This window comes from Patagioenas fasciata, chromosome 2 (assembly GCF_037038585.1).
Source record: "Patagioenas fasciata isolate bPatFas1 chromosome 2, bPatFas1.hap1, whole genome shotgun sequence".
Classification (NCBI taxonomy): Eukaryota; Metazoa; Chordata; class Aves; order Columbiformes; family Columbidae; genus Patagioenas; species Patagioenas fasciata.
Genome location: NC_092521.1, coordinates 132136654 through 132157174, shown reverse-complemented (window position 1 = coordinate 132157174; position 20521 = coordinate 132136654). Strand labels below are relative to the sequence as shown.

The window sequence follows — 20521 nt, the reverse complement described above, 5'->3', positions numbered from 1 at the left end:
CTGGGCAGAATGCAAAACCAGGAGCAGAGCTGCTGAACCTACTTGGGGAGCAGTAGTAGAGTTTATCCTGTTTATCCAAAGGTCTGACGAAAGAACCAACAACATAAAGCTGGAGATGGGTAAACAATCACATAATCACAAAATGGTTGGGGTTGGAAGGGACCTTTGGAGATCATCTAGTCCAACCCACCTGCTAAAGCAGGTTCACCTGGAGCACACAGGAATGTGTCCAGGTGGGTTTCGAATATCTCCAGAGGAGACTCCACAGCCTCTCTGGGCAACCTGTTCCAGTGTTCTGGCACCCTCAAAGTAAAGAAGTTTTTCCTCATATTCAGACGGAATCTCCCATGTTTCAGTCTGTGCCCATTGTCCCTCATCCTATCGTTGGGCATCACTGAAAAGAGCCTGGTCCCATCCTCTTGACATCCACCCTTGAGATATTTATAAGCAAACAGATGGCCAGGACTGCTGACCATGACACTACAGCAAGCAGAACTCAATGAGACTTCTTTGGCACCATGTCTGTTGGGCAGCTCACACCTCCATTTTAAACCTCCTGTGTTTTTTAATCGAGTTTCATACTGATTTCAAGGGGTGCCAGGTCAGGCTACAGGTGGAGAGGCTTTGCCTCTTTACAGTGCTTCAAATTTTGAAGTCCTTACTGCAGTAGGTTCCAAAAGGACTGGGTGCTGCAAGTTGCCCAGTCATTCCACTGTGCCAGGGTTGTCATCTTCCAAACACAGGATAACAGCTGAGCCTAATCAAACTAGACAAATGCATTTCCCCAGGTCCCTTTGCAGAATTAGGGAGCTATAATTAAGGCTGCATTAGCATTTCTGTTATACAGCCCTACATTTTAGAAGCGTCAGTCATTTGTATTTAAGACATCCTCACCCAGTGGTAACTTGGCACATGGGGATGAAAACTTTGAGAAAAACAGCTCTTACACTATAAACTCAGTAACAAAGTTCTCACTGATTTCAACCATGTAGAACAAGGCTCAGCTTTAGCTGCTTATCTGTGGTAGCTTAAAATCCCTGGTAGGGCTGAAATATTAATTTTTCCTAACATAATTTTTACTTATTTTCTGGGCACTTGAATGATATCCCTGTTTTTGCAGAGCAAGCAGAAGGTTTACGGTCTGTCTCCTGAGGCTTTCACACCTAAACCAGCCATGTCTCCTTGCAGTAACAAGGATGCACTGCTTTGGCTGGAACTTCAGGTGTGCCTGCAAGTCTACCAGCATTTATATCAGCACCTCCCAGGACTGAGGTCTATAAAATGCCATAGATGCACATTATCTTAATGACAGTGCTAAGGAGAAAGATGACAAGTTCTTCAAATACTTCAAAAAGTGTCAAACATATATACACACTTTTAAAGTGCTGATTTCATTAGAAAGAGATTTGCCTCCGGACAGTATGAAGGTTTCTCTTGTCTGAGTGCCCGAGGGGATGTTGATGCTGTGGTCACCACTGCAGCTGCATGGTGATGCAGAGGTGTCCAAACCTGCTGAAGCCACCATCTGGAGAGCAGAAGGGTCTCTCTGCCCAACAGTTTGGTTCTCAGGTAGGATGGCAGGTTATGCTAAGTTTCATGCTGCAACAGCTACAGGTAGTTACTGAACAAAATTCACAACCAGGAATAATAATTGCTTTCTGGAAGTAAGAGCCACAGAAACTTATGTTGCTGCAGAGACTGGAGGTGTAAAAAGGCTTACAAGTCTTCCACTATCTTCCTCCTGTGGTAGCATTACCAACACAAAGTATTAGGGGAAATCTCCCAGCAGGTATGTGCAGGTATGTTCTACACTGCCAACATTCATGTGTCCATGGTCACCTACATCACACTAATGGGTTGCTAATCCATTTCTTCAACTTCAAAATACAGCAGCTCAAATCCTGTCTTCAAAAGCACCCCTTCTCTGCATCCAGTTTAGAACTTGACCCAAAGTATTACACAAATAATTGCCACTTGGATTGCTCAGACATCCTGTAGCTGATAAAAAGTAAAAAGATTCCAGATTACACTATTCTATGCAACATTTTCAGTAGTGTGCTTCTTCATTTTATTGCCCCATCAAAAAGACTGATAAACCCAAAAATTTATCACAAGTATTGAACCAAGCAAGAAAATTGTCATTCTATTAATTTCTCTTACTTATTTCTGCACTATTTCAGGCAGCCTAGAGATTCCTGGAAAGAACAGACACTGAAATAATTCTCATTTATATTAGTGTATGCCATAATTAGCTGGAAGGGTCTGCTTTACCAAGGGCCTCTTTAAACCTTGTCCATCTGGTTTTAATCAAATAATAAAAAAACCAGCAAATGTCTCCTTTAGAATAGCTGTTTCTTGCTCATTACAGTAAACAGTTACAAGTAAATAAATCGGCAGAAGTCACATTACCTGTATGCCATAAAGACAATCCGCTCTGATGCCTGGTCTGACCTCAGAACATCACGAAATAGGGGAACACCCAGCACCCTTTTCTCTACTAAGCACAGCCATTGAGGTCTTTAAATACCACAAAAAGAGCTGCAATGGGGATTTTGATTCCAACATATAAAGCAATGATGCAGTAAGGGCAGAACTCACATTTCTCAGCAGGACTTTTCCTATAGCTTACAGCCAGCGTGTGCTGCTTCCCTGGATACAGATTGGCAGCACTGAAGAAGCATTGCTGCTCATTTTAACTGTATTTGGGATTTTGCATGCATTCTTAAAAACAAATCTAGCCTGACCAAGTATACATCTAACTCCTCATCAAAATGGATATACACTATATGGCCATAACAACAGAAGGCAAGCATACATGACACACACTCAGATGTTCACAGGGCAAGCAGTCTATACAATTCACTGCAGAATAAAAGTGAAAAAGAATAATTAAAAACTTTGTAACTACTGCAAACTAAGTGTGTTGGCAAGCTGAGCACACCAAGAGGCTGCACGGGCATGTACTCAACACCTTAAACTACCTTGTGATGTGCTGAGACAGTAACAAGCTTTATTTCTTATTCCTTCCTGGCCTTTTCATTGTGGCCACTGATGTTTTCACCTGCGGTTCCACCATTAAACCACCTATTGGGTTTTGGACACCTCTGTAATGCTTTTCCTGTACCACTTGTTGGTCCCATTTCCAACCCCTTTCATGCATGCCAGTGTCCCCTCTTTGAAGAGGACAAGTGCTGCTGGTCTCAACTTCTGGGTTTCCCAACCACATGAAATGAGGAAAGTTTCCACAGGAACAAGACTAATGTTTGACAGACATCACCCATATCAGGTATAGCAAAATTTCAAATATGCTTTATTCACCTGAAGGTCATGATAAGAAGAATCAGAACTGTGCCTTATTTAAACACTAACTTCTCCTAGTATGTCTCAGTAAATTACACTCGGTAGCTCTTCCACAGCATCTTCCCTCAGCTGAGATCCAGGCATTTCCTTCCTCTTGAGTTTAGTGTCTTGAGTCCGTTCAATACCTTTGTTTCTGTGCTTTGGGCTTGAAGAAAAATTTCCAGTTGGCTAAAGCCACATGGGTCAGCATGGCCCCAGGTTTATAACATCTGTAATTTTTTTCTGCTTTTAATAAAATGAGGACATTTCAGAGATACCTTGTTTCTGTCTCTTCTCTGAAATGGTTTCTTTTCATACAGTTTCATATGCATCTCTTAGAATCAACTCCATGGTGTAAAACAGTATCAAGCAGGTAAACTATATAAACAAAGTAGTACAGATTTCATTCTCCTTGTTTTTATACGGAAATTGTGTGCTCCCTCATATCAAAAAATCTAATCCCTACCACCTAAGAATTTATATCATATCATAGTATTAGTCTATTTTCAAGCTGCAAGAAATGCAGTGTTAATTCTTTTTTGAGCTTTTTAAAAACTCAATGAAATCCAAACCAACATTATCAATTATGTTACTGCCTGCCCGCAGTTTCAAATTCTTTGCTTTCTGTTGTCCAGGCATCTTGACTTATTAAAATGAATTGTGCATGTTATTGTGGTTATACAACAGCTTTTATAAAATTCTAGTGTACGCTGATTTCCAACAGCTGACACAAAATGCTGACATAATTCAAATATCCTCATTAAAGGAGAAACAGTATGAAAATCACTCTCTATTAATTTTCAGATATAATCCAAGAATGTTATGCATTTGCTTATCCAGTCCACATGATCAGTGCAAACGGTCAGTTGCAGCACGAACTCTTACTGATATTTTACACCATCATAATGGATTGTGTTCAATCACCGCAACACATTAAACGTAATTTTTGAGAGTTAAAAAGAACAAACCAAAATCAGCTACAAGATCCAACGCTGTTCCACATTCCTTGAAGAGTATTCCAGAGAACACAGCGACTCTACCATCTCAGCAGCCTTCATGAGCTGTATCCATTCTATGGGTTTTATCTTTTTGCACTTCCTAGCCCTCCTAAGGATATTACTTTGCTTGACTGTAGTGCCACGTGGCTGTTCCCACAAGCACAACAAACAGTGGTATCTCCAGTCAGGCTGTGGTACTCTTGCTCATGTCAGATACTATTTTTCTGCACAAGTGTGCACAGACATTCCTCTGTCTAACAGTAACCCATGGCCTGTGCCAGACCCGGACTGAAGTGCAAGAATAAGCTGAGTTTTTTTGCAACAAACTTAACCGGAGGCCAGCCCAGTCCTTCTCTTCCTGGGGTCATCCCAGTGCCTTCCACTCATTAACACTTCGTGTCAATGGAATAATAGACTATAAAGCAATCAAAACCCAAATCAGTATTAGGATTTTCCCTTGTACATATGTCACAAAGAAACTCCCAGTGCATTTCAGAACATACGTAAATATAAAGTAACCTGCTTAGTGGTACACTGAATAGTAGTTGCTGTTGGTCAGGACAGAAGCATAGAGAAAGAACTACTTCATTTTTAAAGTCTGAGCTCTAAGTCAGATTGTCAGATGCAAGAACAGATGAAAACAGAGATGAAAGAAACTCAGGGAGGCCAATTATGCACTTTAAATGTTAGCTCTGCATCACAGTCAGTGTGAGCTGGGAACTAAATTTCTATATAGTAAGTACATTTTATGAAGAACCTTTGCACAATTAGGCAGCCACAGTACGAATGCTGGTGGTTGCTTTGTGATGCCAGCCAAACTGAATATTTTGGTGAGCATTTTGATTTTGGTCTTTTTTTTTTTTTTTTAATGCTTCTGAATGATCTCTTAATCCCATAATTCTTACTAATAAATCCAGTCCTGTTTTCAGGGATGACATTGGCTTTGCAATGAGCAAAGCTTCAAACAAAAATCTAAGATTTTTTTTTCCCTGCAAGCATCATAAGTCCCAGTTAATAAAAACAAATGCAACAGACAGAAAACTCAGCCCTTGAGTAAGCCTGAAGTTTTAACATACTACTTCTCCTGCACTAGAAGCTGAAAAAGCAACCTGTAAAATTATGAAGTGACTATCAACCCAATGGGCTTCACTGCACAGTGAGGCGAATCAGCAGATTTTCCACAACAAGATGCTTTGTTTTGGTCCCTACAGGACAGAGCCTGTCACAAGTTCATACTGGTGGTTGGTTAAAAATGAAGCTACTATAATAGCAGACTGCCAAAGACTTCCCATGTTTCTGTCAATATAAAACCCTCAGCTTACTTCCTTCATCCAGAACATCTGAGATTCTAACTCACAAATCTTGACGGGTATGACACTGAGTAAAAGTATACATACATAGTTTCAACATCAGTGTCTTTTTACAATCTGCTAGAAGGCCTGGTATACATTCATATGTCTTATTCATTTTACAATTACTTAATTTCAGCATTTAAAGATTCCTCTAACATCAGTTCTAAAATTGCACTTTGTTCCAATGCTTATGTAAAAGAGCGTTGTGCCAGTTCCACTTCTAGAAACCAAACTAGTTTGGGTTAACACACTGCCTTGGACCACCATTATCTTCATCTTCTACTACAGGCTAGAACGAGTCAGCCAGGGAAATTCCTGGAAGCAAAAAAAGAACCAGAATAAAAAACCAAATCAGAATGGACAAACAGTAAGAGAACAAGATACAAATGTGTCTTAACTACCAGATGGGATCTACAGGAAATAAAGACCGCTCAAAAACGTTTCACCTCATTTTGTCATGAATGGAAAGGAACAATCATAAATTCTGGAAACAGTCATGAAAGATGCTATGCATTAATAACAGCCAATGGAAAAAAAAATAAAAACAAACCCCAAAACCAAGGAAAGCAGATGGCACAGTGTAAAAGCACCCATTCTTCTATCTCCCAAATCTAAAGACAGTATTTCTCCCTTGCAACTACCTCTCCCTTCTCTGCAGTTTAAGTGATAGTTCCTGAGGTCTGCAGAGTCTTTCGCACATGAAGCTTGCAGAAAAAGAAAGCAGAACATACACATACCTGTTTCTTTCTCTCAGAATGGGGATCAATCATTACATTTATAAGAGAAGGTGTTTGCTTGTCAGTGATACTTGCTTTCAGAGCATTCTGCAGTTCTTCTGGTGTTTTAACAAAGTATCCTTTACCTCCAAAGGCAGACATCATTTCCTCATAGTGTGAATTTGGCAGCAGAGAAACAGGAGGCACACTGTAACAAAACGGAAAACGTCTGATTAATGCCAGTGAAGAATTGCCAGACCGACCAATTTAATTACTTCAGCTCAGATTTTTTAAGTGCAAAACGATATCGTGCTGGTCTGATGAATTCTGCTGGGCTGGTAGAACTATGTTTCCTATGCCACTCAAGCTATGTTTATAGCGTAGCACATTCATTTTCATCTTCTGGGGACACTCCTTAGTAAAGCTTTAGCCTAGTTCTCTTGGTGCAGAGATCTTAGAGCCAGAAGCAGAAGTCCACTGTAAACTCAGAACACAAGTCTCGGGTAATTTTGGAGATTATGATGATTTTGGAGGTTAGCCCACTGTGTACTCTCTACTGTGTGGCCTGAATTGCTGCAGGAACCTGAGACAACTAATGGAGAGTCTTCTCTCTGCTGCACTGTTGTGTGAAGAACAGTCTGGAACTTGGGTTGGTTGCTCGGTTTCAGTACCAGGTTCTTACTTACATGAACTTAGCCTAGGACTAAGTTCACCTTATAAAAAAAATTCAATCACAAAGCGTTAAAAGTGAATATAACGTGCATTTTGGTCACTTTTTCCTTAATTAATGGGACATACATTGAAGATACTTACCATGTAGAAGGATCTCCAGACTTTAACACCTCCTTCCAGGCATCTGCATCCAAACCAGTGTAAATCCCATTGTTGTTTACTACGATAATCAGGATTGGCAAGTTGTACCTACAAAAAGATGCATTTGGAAGAATACTGAAATACTTCTGCCTTTCTGTAAGGTGTTGAAACTGTAAAAGGAAAATAAATAAACAAATCTTCCACCAGAAACACAATCTACTCTTCACCGGCAACACATTATGTCACAACAGCATAAAAACAACCATGCATTTTTTTTGCCTTGTTTTCATGTGCTATTAAGAGTAAGCCATCGAACAGCAGCATCCATGGCGTTCTAGTTAAATTGATCCCAGCAATATATGAAGAGGGTCTTCCTGAACAAAAACGTTACCTGCAAATAGTCTCCACCTCCATCCCAGAAAATCCGAAAGCACTATCTCCCTCTATGCAGACAACTCGCTTTTCAGGTGTTTGGTCTTTAGCTACCACTGCAGCTGCTATAGCAAAACCCAGTCCAACTCCCATAGTTCCAAAAGTTCCTGCATCAAGCCTAAATGGGAGAATACAGAATTACTATCCCTTTATTTCTACTCAAACTTCTAAGTTAATCCATGATGACTTATCTTTACTTTTAATAATTTGGTATATACTATTCAAATACTGTTTCATAAACAATTGGTATAAAGAGATACCAGAGGTACAGAATATTAGATTCAAACATTTGAAAAGACTGGAAATGTTTTAAGTGATATAAACATACTGGAACTCAAAATTAAGAACTCTTATACAGTAGTTGTAGTACAATAAAGAACTATTCTTTTATGCTTTTAGCTTTCATAGTAAGAATATTCCAAAAACATTCAATTACTTTAGAGATAGGCAGACTACATGAAATCTTTCTATATTTAATCCCTTGAAAATATAACTAGAAGTCTGAAAGCCATCGGTTAAACACTGCTGTTCAAATTTTAGTCTACTGTTTAACTTTCAAAATTAAATTGAAAGCTGTAATTAAGTTAGATTATTTCAGTCAGAAGCACATAATGGATACAAAAGTACATAAAGAACTACATTATTCTAGGGTTAACTTTTCAAATTTGCTTTCAGATATGGGCACTGCAATCAGAAAAGCCAATCATTAACATTACTGCGCCCTAATTTTAAATAAGGGGGGAAAAATGCAAACTCTTCCCCCAACTTTATGGGAACTAGGTTTTTGTTGGTTGTCTTTTTTTCTTGCTGTTGTTTACAAATGATTATTTAGGTTCATTTGGGACATTAGTGCTACTTTGACAAAAAGTCACAAGCTTCACAGTCAGATCAGAAGTTTCACCTCACCAGACAGAACTCACTTCCCCCCCGTCATTCAAGAAACAGCACTTAATTCCTACTTACATTAAAACTAGACTACACATAATTGATTAAAATGACATACCAACACTTCAAAATTTGAGTGCCTACCTTTTAGGCATCCAGGTTTTCATGAAAAGTGTGCCTAACATATAATGCAATTTTCAAAATTAATTGTTTCATTTTAAGTTTTCCCCATTTTTAATTGTGCTTCAAAGAAAAACCCTTTGGATAAATTTTTTACAATATAAGAATCACAACAATTGTCTTCATTTTAAACTAATATTTACCACAGACTCTAAGCACAGAAATAAACATCTAGATCAGGGAATTCAACATGATACTCCTCACTCACTTCCCACAAAAGAGTGCAAAACTATCACCATTCTGTTGCAGAGCACACAGACAAGGTGCAGAGAATTGTTAAAATCTTTCACAGGACATCATATACAAGTGGAAAACTTCCCTTAACCCCTCAACCAACATCCTAAACTTTTATTTTTTTTTTATTTAGAACCTTTAAAAAGGACTACAAAAATTCTGGACCATCATACTTCTCAGTCAAGTGAAAACATTGATACATAGATCCAGCCTGTTGAGTCAGCACAGAAAGAAAACACCACACCTTTGACGGGGATAATAATTTGGAAGCATAGTTCGGCCAATGTCCATGGTGTTTGCTCCCTCATTTACTAAGATGCAGTCCTTGGATATCAGTTCTCTGATGTGATGAAAGGCTGTGTAATAGTTCATAGGCAGGGATTTCTGTAATGCTAACTCCTTAAAAAGAAGATATATTAGTAAATCCTATGCATATAACTTACAGTAAGGTGCAGAACTGAGACGTAAATAATGATGATGAACGAAATAAAAATGCAGTCTGCTTGGTGAGGCTGAAGTATTTGGTCTTCAACGCACTACATCAAGGTCACTCCTTCTGTACCTATCTTGGTGACACAATGTATTTATCAGAGGCTCACAGCTCAGCAACCCTTGGATGATCTCTCTAATAGGAAGCTATTAAAACTCAGTTGAATCTGAGGAGCACGTGAAATCTGTCTGCACATAGGTTTGGCTATTGATAACCCCAAGTGAGCTGTCATCTGTGTACTGGGAGGTAGTTCAAAAGAGTGATCAACTAGAATGAATTTATTTTAGATCCAAATCTCAGAAACATGTATCTGAGCTGCAGAATATGAACTGTATAAAGCTAGACAGATGCCAAGCATCTGTGGTCTTTTGGCCTTAATGGATACTTGCTTTTAGCATAGATTATACTTCCACCAGCATTGCTAAACAGCACAATTACAGAAGAAAACTGAGAGTGTGTCTAAACATAAGATAGCTTCTACTTAGAGTACTTGGACTACCTGCCCACTGCTTAGAAGTCACTGTTCATAATACAGCAGCTCTGGCTGTGGTCTTCTACTTATTGGCTTTCAGAATTCAATCCCAAAGTTCAGTGACCTCCACACAGTCTGAATTTATACAAAACCTAGAATATGCAACTTATGGAGACTTAACGCACAGTTCATAAGCCTGACAAGAGTAAGCCTGTATCAGAATGGTATAAATTTTCCAAGTCTGCAAGACATGACTGTCAGAAGTAACTGTGGAGCTTGGATACAGACCAGTGACAAAACTGACTATGTATCAGCATCTGTTAAGGCAAGAAACCTCCTCTTTTCTTTAATATAACACTACCTTTGATCTTTCCTCGTTGTTCATTATTTTCTCTCTCAGCCTCTTCCACCACTCTGAATCAGAGGGATATTTAAATGGTCTTTCATTGAATTCTTCTAAGAGCTGGAACAACATTGAAATGTTGCAGAGATTTATTTCAACATACTTAAAAAAACCAACATCACAAGCATAAAGAATAATGCTATCAAGAAATATCCCAGCACAATCACAATAACAATAATCAGAATATTTAACTTTTAATTTGGGAATAGATTGGACGCAGAGCATGAATATATTGCCTGAAAAATGGTTTTCCAGCTTTTTTCTTTTTTCAACTGATAACTGACTTTACATAAATCAGAGGAAATTAAAGTCAAAACAGGAGGACACCTGACATTACGTTACCTGCTTAGTCACAGCATTTATGTCACCTAATAAAGTTGCAGCTGGCCTCACATTATTCCCCAGCTCTTCTGCACAAATATCAATCTATATTTCAAAAAGAAAGATGATCATTAACTCAGGGATATTTAAGAAAATTTTTTTTAAGCTCAAGCGTGAAACACTGTCTATCAATGTCTTCATACTTTGTTTTAGCTGTACAGATAACTTCCTCTGCCTTTCATTGAAATGACATCAAGAAATTCTTCATTCAAAGTAAAATTCCTGTGGTACATACCCACTTAAAAAAATTTTATATATATACTTAAAATTGACTGCTTGCTTCTTTCAAGCTCCTACAGACAGTACAGAAGTATATTAGAACACCGTGGCAAGAAAGGTGGTGATTTTAGTGATATTTATAGGAGAACTAAAAATCTAGGCTTAGAAATACCCTTAAAGTTGATACAAAGTAGTAATTTTCTTTCTGAGAAAAGTTTGTGTATTTTACTTGGCAGTAAGAATTTGACTACTATGAAGAAACTGAAAAGTAAATCGTGACCACTAAAGAAGTTTCCCCACTTTCTTTATCACGGATGTATGATACCTCTACGGTTATGTGGAATACTGACTTATGACCAGGTCACACAGACTGAATTGGTATTTTAATACTAAGCCTTGACAGTGAAAAAAAATTACTTTAAGTGAGGCGAAAAAATATTCTCCTTTACATTCTTTAGAAAAATGAAACATAAAAGATGTATTATTTCATACATCAAAAGGAATTCTAGCGTCAAAATGTATGTTATTCCTCTGGAAAAAATTGTAAATTTTGGAAGGTGAGATTATGTTCCAGATCCCTGAAGGCAGGCCAGTCAGCACGCTGAAGCAACTACTACTCTTTGATCACAGACTCTAAGGGAGGAGATTTTAAGGACATAAACAATTCAACAACCTGTCTTTCTAAAAGCTGGCAGATGGACAAATTAGTTAAATAGCCTTTCTTCCTCTTTTCCTATTAAAATTTCTGAGTGCCTGAGATGATGACTGACTCTGGATCTGAAAGTAATTCTGTTTCAAAAAAATCCAGCTGAGAGAGCAGTCAAACAGCATGAGAGGTTTCACAATGTCAAGATAATTTGCTTTCAACCACGGAAATTCTAGTGCTGCAAAGATCACATAAGTAGTGTGAGCCTAATCCTGCATTAGTCAACTACATAAAAGTGTCTGCCCTCCTCATTACAGCAGCAGCAAGTCCTTGACAGCTGGAACAATGCTGTAACCACTTCCAGGAAAAGAAAAAAGAAAGCAATCATAACTATTTCTGGACAATGACCAAAACTATATGTACTGTACTGCACTGTCCATAGGGCAGTATTCGTCACATGAAGTACACTACTGAAATAATTTATAATAATTACCCTATGCAATGCTAGAACATAGAGGAATTACTTTGACTGATGATAATTTTCCTGCTTACCTGAATAAACTTTGCATCTTGTCGAAACCTTGGTGGAAGACCAAAATGCAAAATCCAATTCAACCTTGCACCAAGCAAGATGATTACATCAGCATGCTGCAATGCCCTAAATAAAGAGAAGAGAACCAGATAAGGAAGAATTATGTTTTAATTTAGTAGTGTTTTCAAATTAGAAGTAATCCTAACCACCACAGCGAACACCTGAGTATACATACAATTCTTCCTTCCTCTAAGCTGCTTGCTTAGTCCCTGTATTCTTTTACATAGCCAAATATCTAGTCATTCTTGAGTTCAGGAACTCAGGAAGAAAGTTAAACATTATTTTCCTAATACACTCTCTTTGGGAAAGGAATCGCTACATTACGAGACTAACAAGATGCTATAATGATACTGAGGTTAAAGGAAAAGACACACTACTGTGATATTGGCAACAGTGCGTGTCAAAATTAACATTGTGGTGGACCCCTCAGTTTAATTGCAGATGACAGACCCCTATAATTTAACTTTCAGCTGGGTAGACAATATTTGGTATATTCTTTTATTCTCCATTTTTCTCTAACAGTATGCTTAACAGTGATAAAGTCAAGATACTCAACATTTTAATCTCCAAGTATAAAAATGCTCCATCTGCAAGCTGACTCTGTGCATATTTACACCTAGTTCTTATAGCTGATTCACATTAATTTTGCCAAAAGCCAAAATGAGCTCTTATAAGTTACTTTAAATATAGCCCTTCAGTGTAGTTTGAGATTCCTTATTTTTCTTTTAAAATAAACTACAATTTATGGACAATGTATTGCAAACACCTTGCAGAGACAGCAGATAGCAAAACTGCAACTGTAACATGTGCATCTTAAGCTTTTGTTTATGGTGTTAAAATAAAAAGCTAGTAGTTTGTCTAGTGCATTAAGCTAAATGTTTAACATAAATCTTCTACCAGTTTCACTTTACGTTATGAAATACATACGAGCAACATTGATATATCTAGTTGCCATAGGTTTCATAGTTACAGCATATTAGCTCTCAGATAAAGTATCTCCTTGACCAGCATTCTGAGCACTGTCAAGAGTGATCCACCTATATCTGTTGTCTCCTTCCAAGAAAGACCATCGGTGCTCTAAAAATGAGGTGCAAAATGTGGTTGAAAAATTCCTGTTGTATGCATCTTGCCTTCCCTGGTACCTGCAAACCACCACAATTCCTAGTCGTTTCTCAGATGTTAGGATTAGAAGCCTTGCTTTATATTTACATTGATCTTGCTGCAGCTACACAGTTCAGATGGTTATCAGGAACTACTCCTTTTGCCATTGGTGTAGGCAAAAAAGGCAGTCCACTAAGGTCCACCAACTTTCTGATGTTGTTTTCAGCATGGGAATAAGCAGCACCTGAATGAAATGAAAGAGACTACTTAATACTACAGAAACCCACTGCAGTATTAATTTCAATTAGCCTGATTGCATTAGTGGCAGAAAGAACACTATAAAGAAAGCTGCCTGTTCTTTTTCATTCTGGAGAACTCAAAACATAAACCACCAAACTACAGGTATTTGGGTTCAAATTTCCCATATTTTCAACAAAAATTGTTTTTTTTTAAGGCTTCAGCTGAGCTATTCGGTTATTTCTGTGAAGCACAGCAGAGAAAAACAGGCAATTTTGTTTATCTAAAATGACAATTTTTGGTGGCTGTTCTCTATTACAGAACTTCTGCCACAGCAAAAGGAGATGACCTTTGTGTCATGTCATTGTTTGCTCGTACCCTGCGTGCCATTGTACTACATGCCCCGTAACAATCTGCACAAACAGATCTTTAACGAAAAAATCGAAGCTCAAAGAAGACCCTGTGAAGATATGTGTTTGTGCACACATTTACTATGATGCTGCCTTTACCACAAGGTTGCTGAATCAAGGTTGCCCAGGCAACCTGGAATAACTGACTGGTCCCTGTGCAATGACACATGTCCATGAGTCTTAAATTCTGAAGAATAAACTTCTGAATATCTTCCAAAAATTCTGCTAGCAACAATATATAGCAGAAAGTCCAGATACATTTTTAAGTAGATTTGAAGAAAAAAAAAAAAAATCTCTCAAATGTTGACATCAACAAAACCCATATTTATGTATTTGAGTTTTCTACCTTTAACATTCAAAGAGCACACATTTGTTCATGTGTATCAAGCCAGACAGGGAAAAAAAACCTCTCCTGATCTACTTTCTGTCTACTATTTCATTACCTAATCAATTATAAGATCCATCACATCTCAATCATCTCACTCCCTGGTCAAACATGGAACCTCTCTCCAAGATACAGATCATTCCCAAGTCTCCAAGAGAACAGTCTGGCTATAAGAAGTTGGTTATTTCAATTCTGTTCCTAACAGACCTGTATCTTCAACAGAAATCGCCACTGCAGTGACCGAAAAACAAGCGACCCAGCACAGAGAATAATTACCCTCAGTCTTTAGGGACACCTTTATTTCAGGAATGAAATACACTGGCAGGGTGCAACAGAAAGTCTGTAAAATAGCAATAAGAGCAACACCTGTTGTGTTGCCTCATCCCCACACAGGTAGGCTGGCACTTTCAGTAAGTTCATATGGAAAATGACCTTTGGTTGCTCTGATTCTTGTTATATATGCCAGAGCATCAGAGAGGGAATATGACTTCTGTATTCTGACAGAGTTTGTTAGGAATTTTGGAAGTGATCCCTTGGTATTAGCTCTATGCTTCATACAATGGCTATCTGGTTTTTCTCTACTTAAACCTATATTCTATCAATTGACTTCTCCCTTAATCTAGATGAAAAAGACAACAGTCAGACAACAGAATGAAGATATTCTAAAGACAGAGCGGATTTTAACCTTTTTTTTTTTAGAAGTTTGTTTGGTTTTCACTAGTATGTTTGTTTTAATAGAGCATTAAAAAATAAGGCTAATACTCATTGGGAAAATAAATCACTTTGGTCATCTGTCCCAAGCTTGTACAGTTCAAAGCTCCATGAAAGCGTGCTACCTTTGCCAATAATTAGCAGAGGCTGCTTGGAACGAGCAATGAGAAACGCTGCTTCTGATACAGCAGAGCGTTCAGCCATGCTAACGGGAGGTGGCGGGCAGCATTCCACGTACCTGGAAGGCAAGCAAAATGAAACATTTTTTTTTTTTTAAAGAACCCAAACCAAGAGATGTTGAAAGATAAAACCTACTGTTTAGCATAAAGCTGCAATTGCTGCACATCATGTTACTCACAGCATTTACGAGAACAGGATATATTATTGTTTAAAACAGGCTTTGAAGTTTTTTCTTGCATGTTTCTTTAATCTTATAGGTAATGTGTTGTTCCAGAAAATTACAAAGTGACATCACTGTATTACCATCATATTAATGCATTCCTTTTTGCACATTTCATTATAATCTATATGACATATTATGATGCACTGTTACATTTAGAGGCTGGATTTTAAGTATAATTTCAGCCTCGCAGCTAATTACTTAATATCTTGCTCTTGTTTATCTTTTTCTTGTTTTAAGAAAACACAAAAGTATCTTAAAACTAAAATTTATTTTATTCAGTGACCTGAAAAACAATGAATGTAATCTTTACATACTTGACAGAGCTCTTATTCACCTGAAGATTCACAAAATCTCCAGGTATGTCAATATAGCAGGAACCCGGACGACCATATATGCTGGTTCTTACAGCCTAGAAGACAGACAATCACAGTTATACCTACTGTTTGAAAGGATTTAAAACATATTCATAGGTAAAAAACCCCAAGAAAGCCCTTCAGTAGGAACATGCTGTTTCATATTGCTGAACCACCAACAGGAAAGCTCCCATGACTGATTTATAGCAATAAATTCAAGTTTTGATGGGTATTTACATTTTCCCCTATATGCCATCCGAAGCCTTTCAGTGGACGCACAGTAGTGGACAGCAAATTATTTGTTCAATTTACAATGAGAAAACGGCATTATCAGCTGTTGTGTTTAGAAATATGAAATTCAACTTCCATGCTGAATTCTATTTAAAGTAGCACAAACAGAGAAAACCAAGACAATCAATGCCTCAGTTTTCTATTACTTTTGATTCCAGTTCTTCTGTTACAGGTAGATGTTCTGCTGAATTTGCACTTCTGGAAACAGCACCATTTTATGGAGAATTTAGGCTGACATGGCTGAAGTGTTGCTACAGCAGAAGCAAGAGACTTTGGTAAACCTTTCTGAAGCACTGATATGTGTTTTCTCTCCCTCTCTCAAAAAAACCCATCAAAACAACCACCAAAACCAAACACAACCATCTCTACTGCCCCCTCTCCAAATCTTCTTCACACAATGAGACGTGTAAAAGAGGTGAGGTTTGTAAGATTACATTTCTAGTTATTGCACCTTTCCCTAAAAGCATTTTTTCATTTAAAATTTTCCAGGTCTAGCTGAATCTAATACAAAACATCGCAGGGATCGGTACGCATCAGATTGGACCAGAATCTATTTCTAACCAGTTTCATAGCATAGTTCATAGGAAAAACCTCCCTGGTTGTTAATTTACTCAATCAAACATCACCTAACATCTGCAGGATCAAACTACTTACAGTAACAACTGTAAAAAAAAAACAATACCTAAACAAACCAACAAAAAACAAATCTCAAAACTTATACAGGAGGAGACAGTTACTTGATGTTCTCTGTTAATTTGGTATTTTTTCATACCTTTTCAATAACAGCAGGAATAACTTCTAGGCTGCTTGGGCGGACAGACAGTTTGTTGTACAGCCTACCAGCTTCAACCTGAATAAATGCATACAACCATTATATTGATTCATCAAAGTGATTTGCTCATTTCCATCTCATTTCAACATTAATAAACTGGAAGAAATGCCAAATGGAAAGCAACAAGCTGAAAACTCCCACACATTAAATCGTAGTTCCTCATCTGGTGGAAATTGCCAAAGTTATACTAATTTCTCTGAGTGCTTAAGTTTGTTTTTTTTTCTCAGAAAGTAGTGTTTCATTCCTAGGAAAGTTTACTTTGCCTTTTTCCATCTCAAAACAGACAGACAGAGGCAATTTATATAATCTGAGAACCTAAAATAGAGCATGAATTCTAACAAAGACATTCCAGGAAATTTGCTGTATTCACACAGTGTCAATTTTAAACCAGTAGATGGAGCAAAACAACAGCATTATAATATCTGTTAGGAAATGTTAGTGTTTGGGATTGTTATTCCCACTCTAATGAAGAAACAACGTCAATTATTTAACTGAAACCTTTCCGTAGAAAGTTGTATGTCTGTGTACCTGTGGGAATTCTTGGAAAGCTCCCATGGTTTCCTGATTTCTGTCAGAAGAGCCTCCAATAACAATCAAAGGCCTAGAAAAATGTATGAAAAAGAAACAAAACACAGCCTTAAGCATACATGTGTTTTTTAATAAGTACAATCACATCTGTAAACTCTCCTTACAGTCAAATCTCACTAGTCTTGCGATGCTGTGCACCTTTGGCATCCACAGATCTCAACAGGAATAGAAAGTGATCAGCTCAATACAGGAATGGATTCTAAATCTCAGCATGTTAGCCAGCAGAATTCCTAACAGCCTTTTGTTCACTAGTTTTAGGACAGTCTTGCCATGTTAAGTGATCTGCATCTAGTGTAAAAAGGTTACGTTTTCTTTGTATACAATTTGGAATGCAGCAGAAGTTAGCTCACTATTCAAGAGCACTTCTCCCTGCATTCAGTTTCTAGCAAAAAAACCCCAAAGACCAATGAGACAAAAATTAACATGCCTACAAGCAGTCCTGTTCTTAAATTAGTTCTGGCTATTGGAGAAAGGCAGCATTAGTTTGCAATATGGGTTATACATTCCATAAGAGACCACTTTTGTCATCATTTCCACAAAATACATTATTTTCCTACAGTGAATGAAAACTGGTCTTTTACTCAGTTTATACATCAAACTCCTTAACGTACTAAATGTTGAGTCAATAAAAGAATGCTGTCTTATTAATGTGCTCATTTATCATACTAAATTGAAATATTAGGTGAATAGCTTTCCAGGCTTTTTCTCCTAAACAATTTCTCTTCAGATACAACCTTTCTTTTCACTGCATTTATCTATACAATGTATTAAGCTGAAACATTTACAGTGTGCTCAATGCATAATACTAAATTTAATCACCCATAATATTTGGGATATGTGTATCTGGATCCGAGCTCATAACCTCTGCCATAAATAAAAAAAAAAAAATCTCAGTTCTAATCCCCTGACATGGTGACATGAGAACCTGAGGTTGAATCTCACCTCTATGAAAAATCCTTATGAAAAAATGCATTTGGTATATGTTCTAGATATTTTATTTTGCTGACACTCTCTCCTCAGCAAAATGATTATGACTATCCATATATAACCAGTCTATTTCATAGTGACAAACCTTATGTCCCTCTCATTTATATTTTCCAAATTTATTTAATAAACAAAATAACTACTTCCCAATACTGAAATATAATTAGGAGAAGGCACTACTCTTATGAGGGCCAACTCCAACGGCTGTATCTTGAAAATATTTGGTTCTGCTTTTAAAGTTTACATAATTGCAAGCAGACACAAGTTTTTCCCTCAGTGAAATTATCATACTACTGTCACAATACTGTACACATTTTAAAGAGCAGTGCTTATAAACCAAGTAAAACAAATAAACAAAAGCAGCGAGCCAGGAAGAATATTTACTATAATGAAACTACTAAAAATAGTTAGCCTTTTGGACTTGTAGGAGGAGAACTTCAGTTAACTGAAAAAAAATTTCAACTGCAATGTCAGGTAAAGACCATAGTATCTCACCATGCTACTATATAGTGAAATCTTACTAACTACTGCAAACTCTTCTTTGAAGCTGTTCTCAAAGTGAGATACAAAAGTTTTGCTCAGAATTGGGTAGAAGGTGGCAGCACTACAGGAAATTTTAACATGAAATATCAAGAGGTTTTAGCCTCAGAAATGCAGTTTACCTAGGCCTCACTAGCTACCTAGTTGGCGAGATCCACACATCCAACAGCTCACTATGGCCAGCTTCCAAGAGTAAACCAAAGGTTCTTTTACTCAGACAACCTATTCCGAGGTAAAAAAATCTAAAAGCACATTTGGTAGCAAATTGTGCTATCAAACTGCTTGACTTTTTTTTTTCCAGTTGATACAGAAGAGGTTTCTTTCAACCTGGAAGAGACTGAAACAGAGGGGAATCAGAAGAATGGGTCTCCAGGCTCAAGGAAGACAACTCGGACTGAGCTTTAACAACTAACACTCAGTCCGAGTTATTTAAAGTCAGAACCAGCAGGGTCAGTTCAACTATGAGCTTATTTCTGTGAGAAGCGAGCCAAGTTTCATTAGGCTAAATTTAAGGTTTGTGAACACTTACTTCTCTGCTTTTGGCTCATACTGTGGTTTGGTCAGTGAAAACCAATCTTCTTACTATATTGTCAAATCTGCCAAAGTAGATAAGTCACTCCCTATACCTTCTGCCAGGAGCACAGGTTTATGCAAGATCAAGCCCAGTAAATAGACCTTAACTCAGATAAAAATCAGTTTGTGAGAAAACACCAGTGTCTCCTGCAAATGCACAAGTAAGTGCCATGAATACTTCTTTCTTATAATCAAATCCACGACTGTTCAAAAGCAAGGTTTTACTATCTTCTTTTTAAATCTAAGGTCACACAGGGAGAGCAAAAGATCAGTCAGTAACTCACTTCTTAAAAAATAATTTGAATGCTAGAGATCTTTTTTCGAAGTGTGAGAGACTTGATTTGTTGGCATTCCCATTATCGAGCTTCTCTTGTCCATCAGCAGCTGCTACTCTAATGCTCCAGATCACGTGCGCTTGGTATTACCAGAACTTCTACCCAAAATACCTCATACTGCTTTTCAAACAGCTTTCAGTGGCAGACCAGCTAAACTTGCCATGTCTCAGTGAAGGCCTGTGGGAGTAAATGCTATCACTCTGTACCATCATTTAATTCAATACTTAATTACTGCTCTAAATGCTTGCGTGGGGAGTAAATATGGATTTTAACAATGCAGTTGTCAATTTGTTCACATATGAAATACAGGAATACAAAGGCAATGTGCATTTAAATTTAGAAAAAACCTCTAGGCCTCTCCATGATCAATAAAGCATTACAGGCTGAATATTGACTTCATTTTCAAATTTATCCATAGAATCAGGTATGGTGATAGATTTTCCAATACATGTATAATAGGGTAGGACAAAAAGGAGAATTTTATCCATGAGAATACAAAATATGGAACTATATTATTTTTATGGTTGATATATGAATAATCCCCTCTCATTAACCACAAGAAAGAAGTCCTATTGTAAGTACTGCAAGAGCTCAACATCTACAACAAATAACAGCAAACAATTATT

General features: G+C 37.5%; 1 protein-coding gene across 2 annotated transcripts in view; it reads right to left on the bottom strand.

Annotated features, from left to right (window-relative positions):
- Positions 1 to 3287: 3287 nt before the first annotated feature.
- The window catches only part of HACL1 (2-hydroxyacyl-CoA lyase 1), a 25015-nt gene continuing 7781 nt past the window's right edge, over positions 3288 to 20521 (bottom strand). For both annotated transcript variants that reach the window (XM_065830331.2, XM_071804991.1), the window contains 13 exons: positions 17404 to 17476; positions 16816 to 16893; positions 15714 to 15808; positions 15122 to 15234; positions 13362 to 13497; positions 12113 to 12218; positions 10657 to 10740; positions 10273 to 10374; positions 9194 to 9348; positions 7610 to 7768; positions 7219 to 7326; positions 6427 to 6613; positions 3288 to 6004 (listed from right to left, as the gene is read on the bottom strand). In XM_065830331.2, the coding sequence (XP_065686403.1) occupies positions 5972 to 6004; positions 6427 to 6613; positions 7219 to 7326; positions 7610 to 7768; positions 9194 to 9348; positions 10273 to 10374; positions 10657 to 10740; positions 12113 to 12218; positions 13362 to 13497; positions 15122 to 15234; positions 15714 to 15808; positions 16816 to 16893; positions 17404 to 17476 (1429 nt within the window). In that variant the 3' untranslated portion in view covers positions 3288 to 5971. The remainder of the gene's footprint in view (positions 6005 to 6426; positions 6614 to 7218; positions 7327 to 7609; positions 7769 to 9193; positions 9349 to 10272; positions 10375 to 10656; positions 10741 to 12112; positions 12219 to 13361; positions 13498 to 15121; positions 15235 to 15713; positions 15809 to 16815; positions 16894 to 17403; positions 17477 to 20521) is intronic.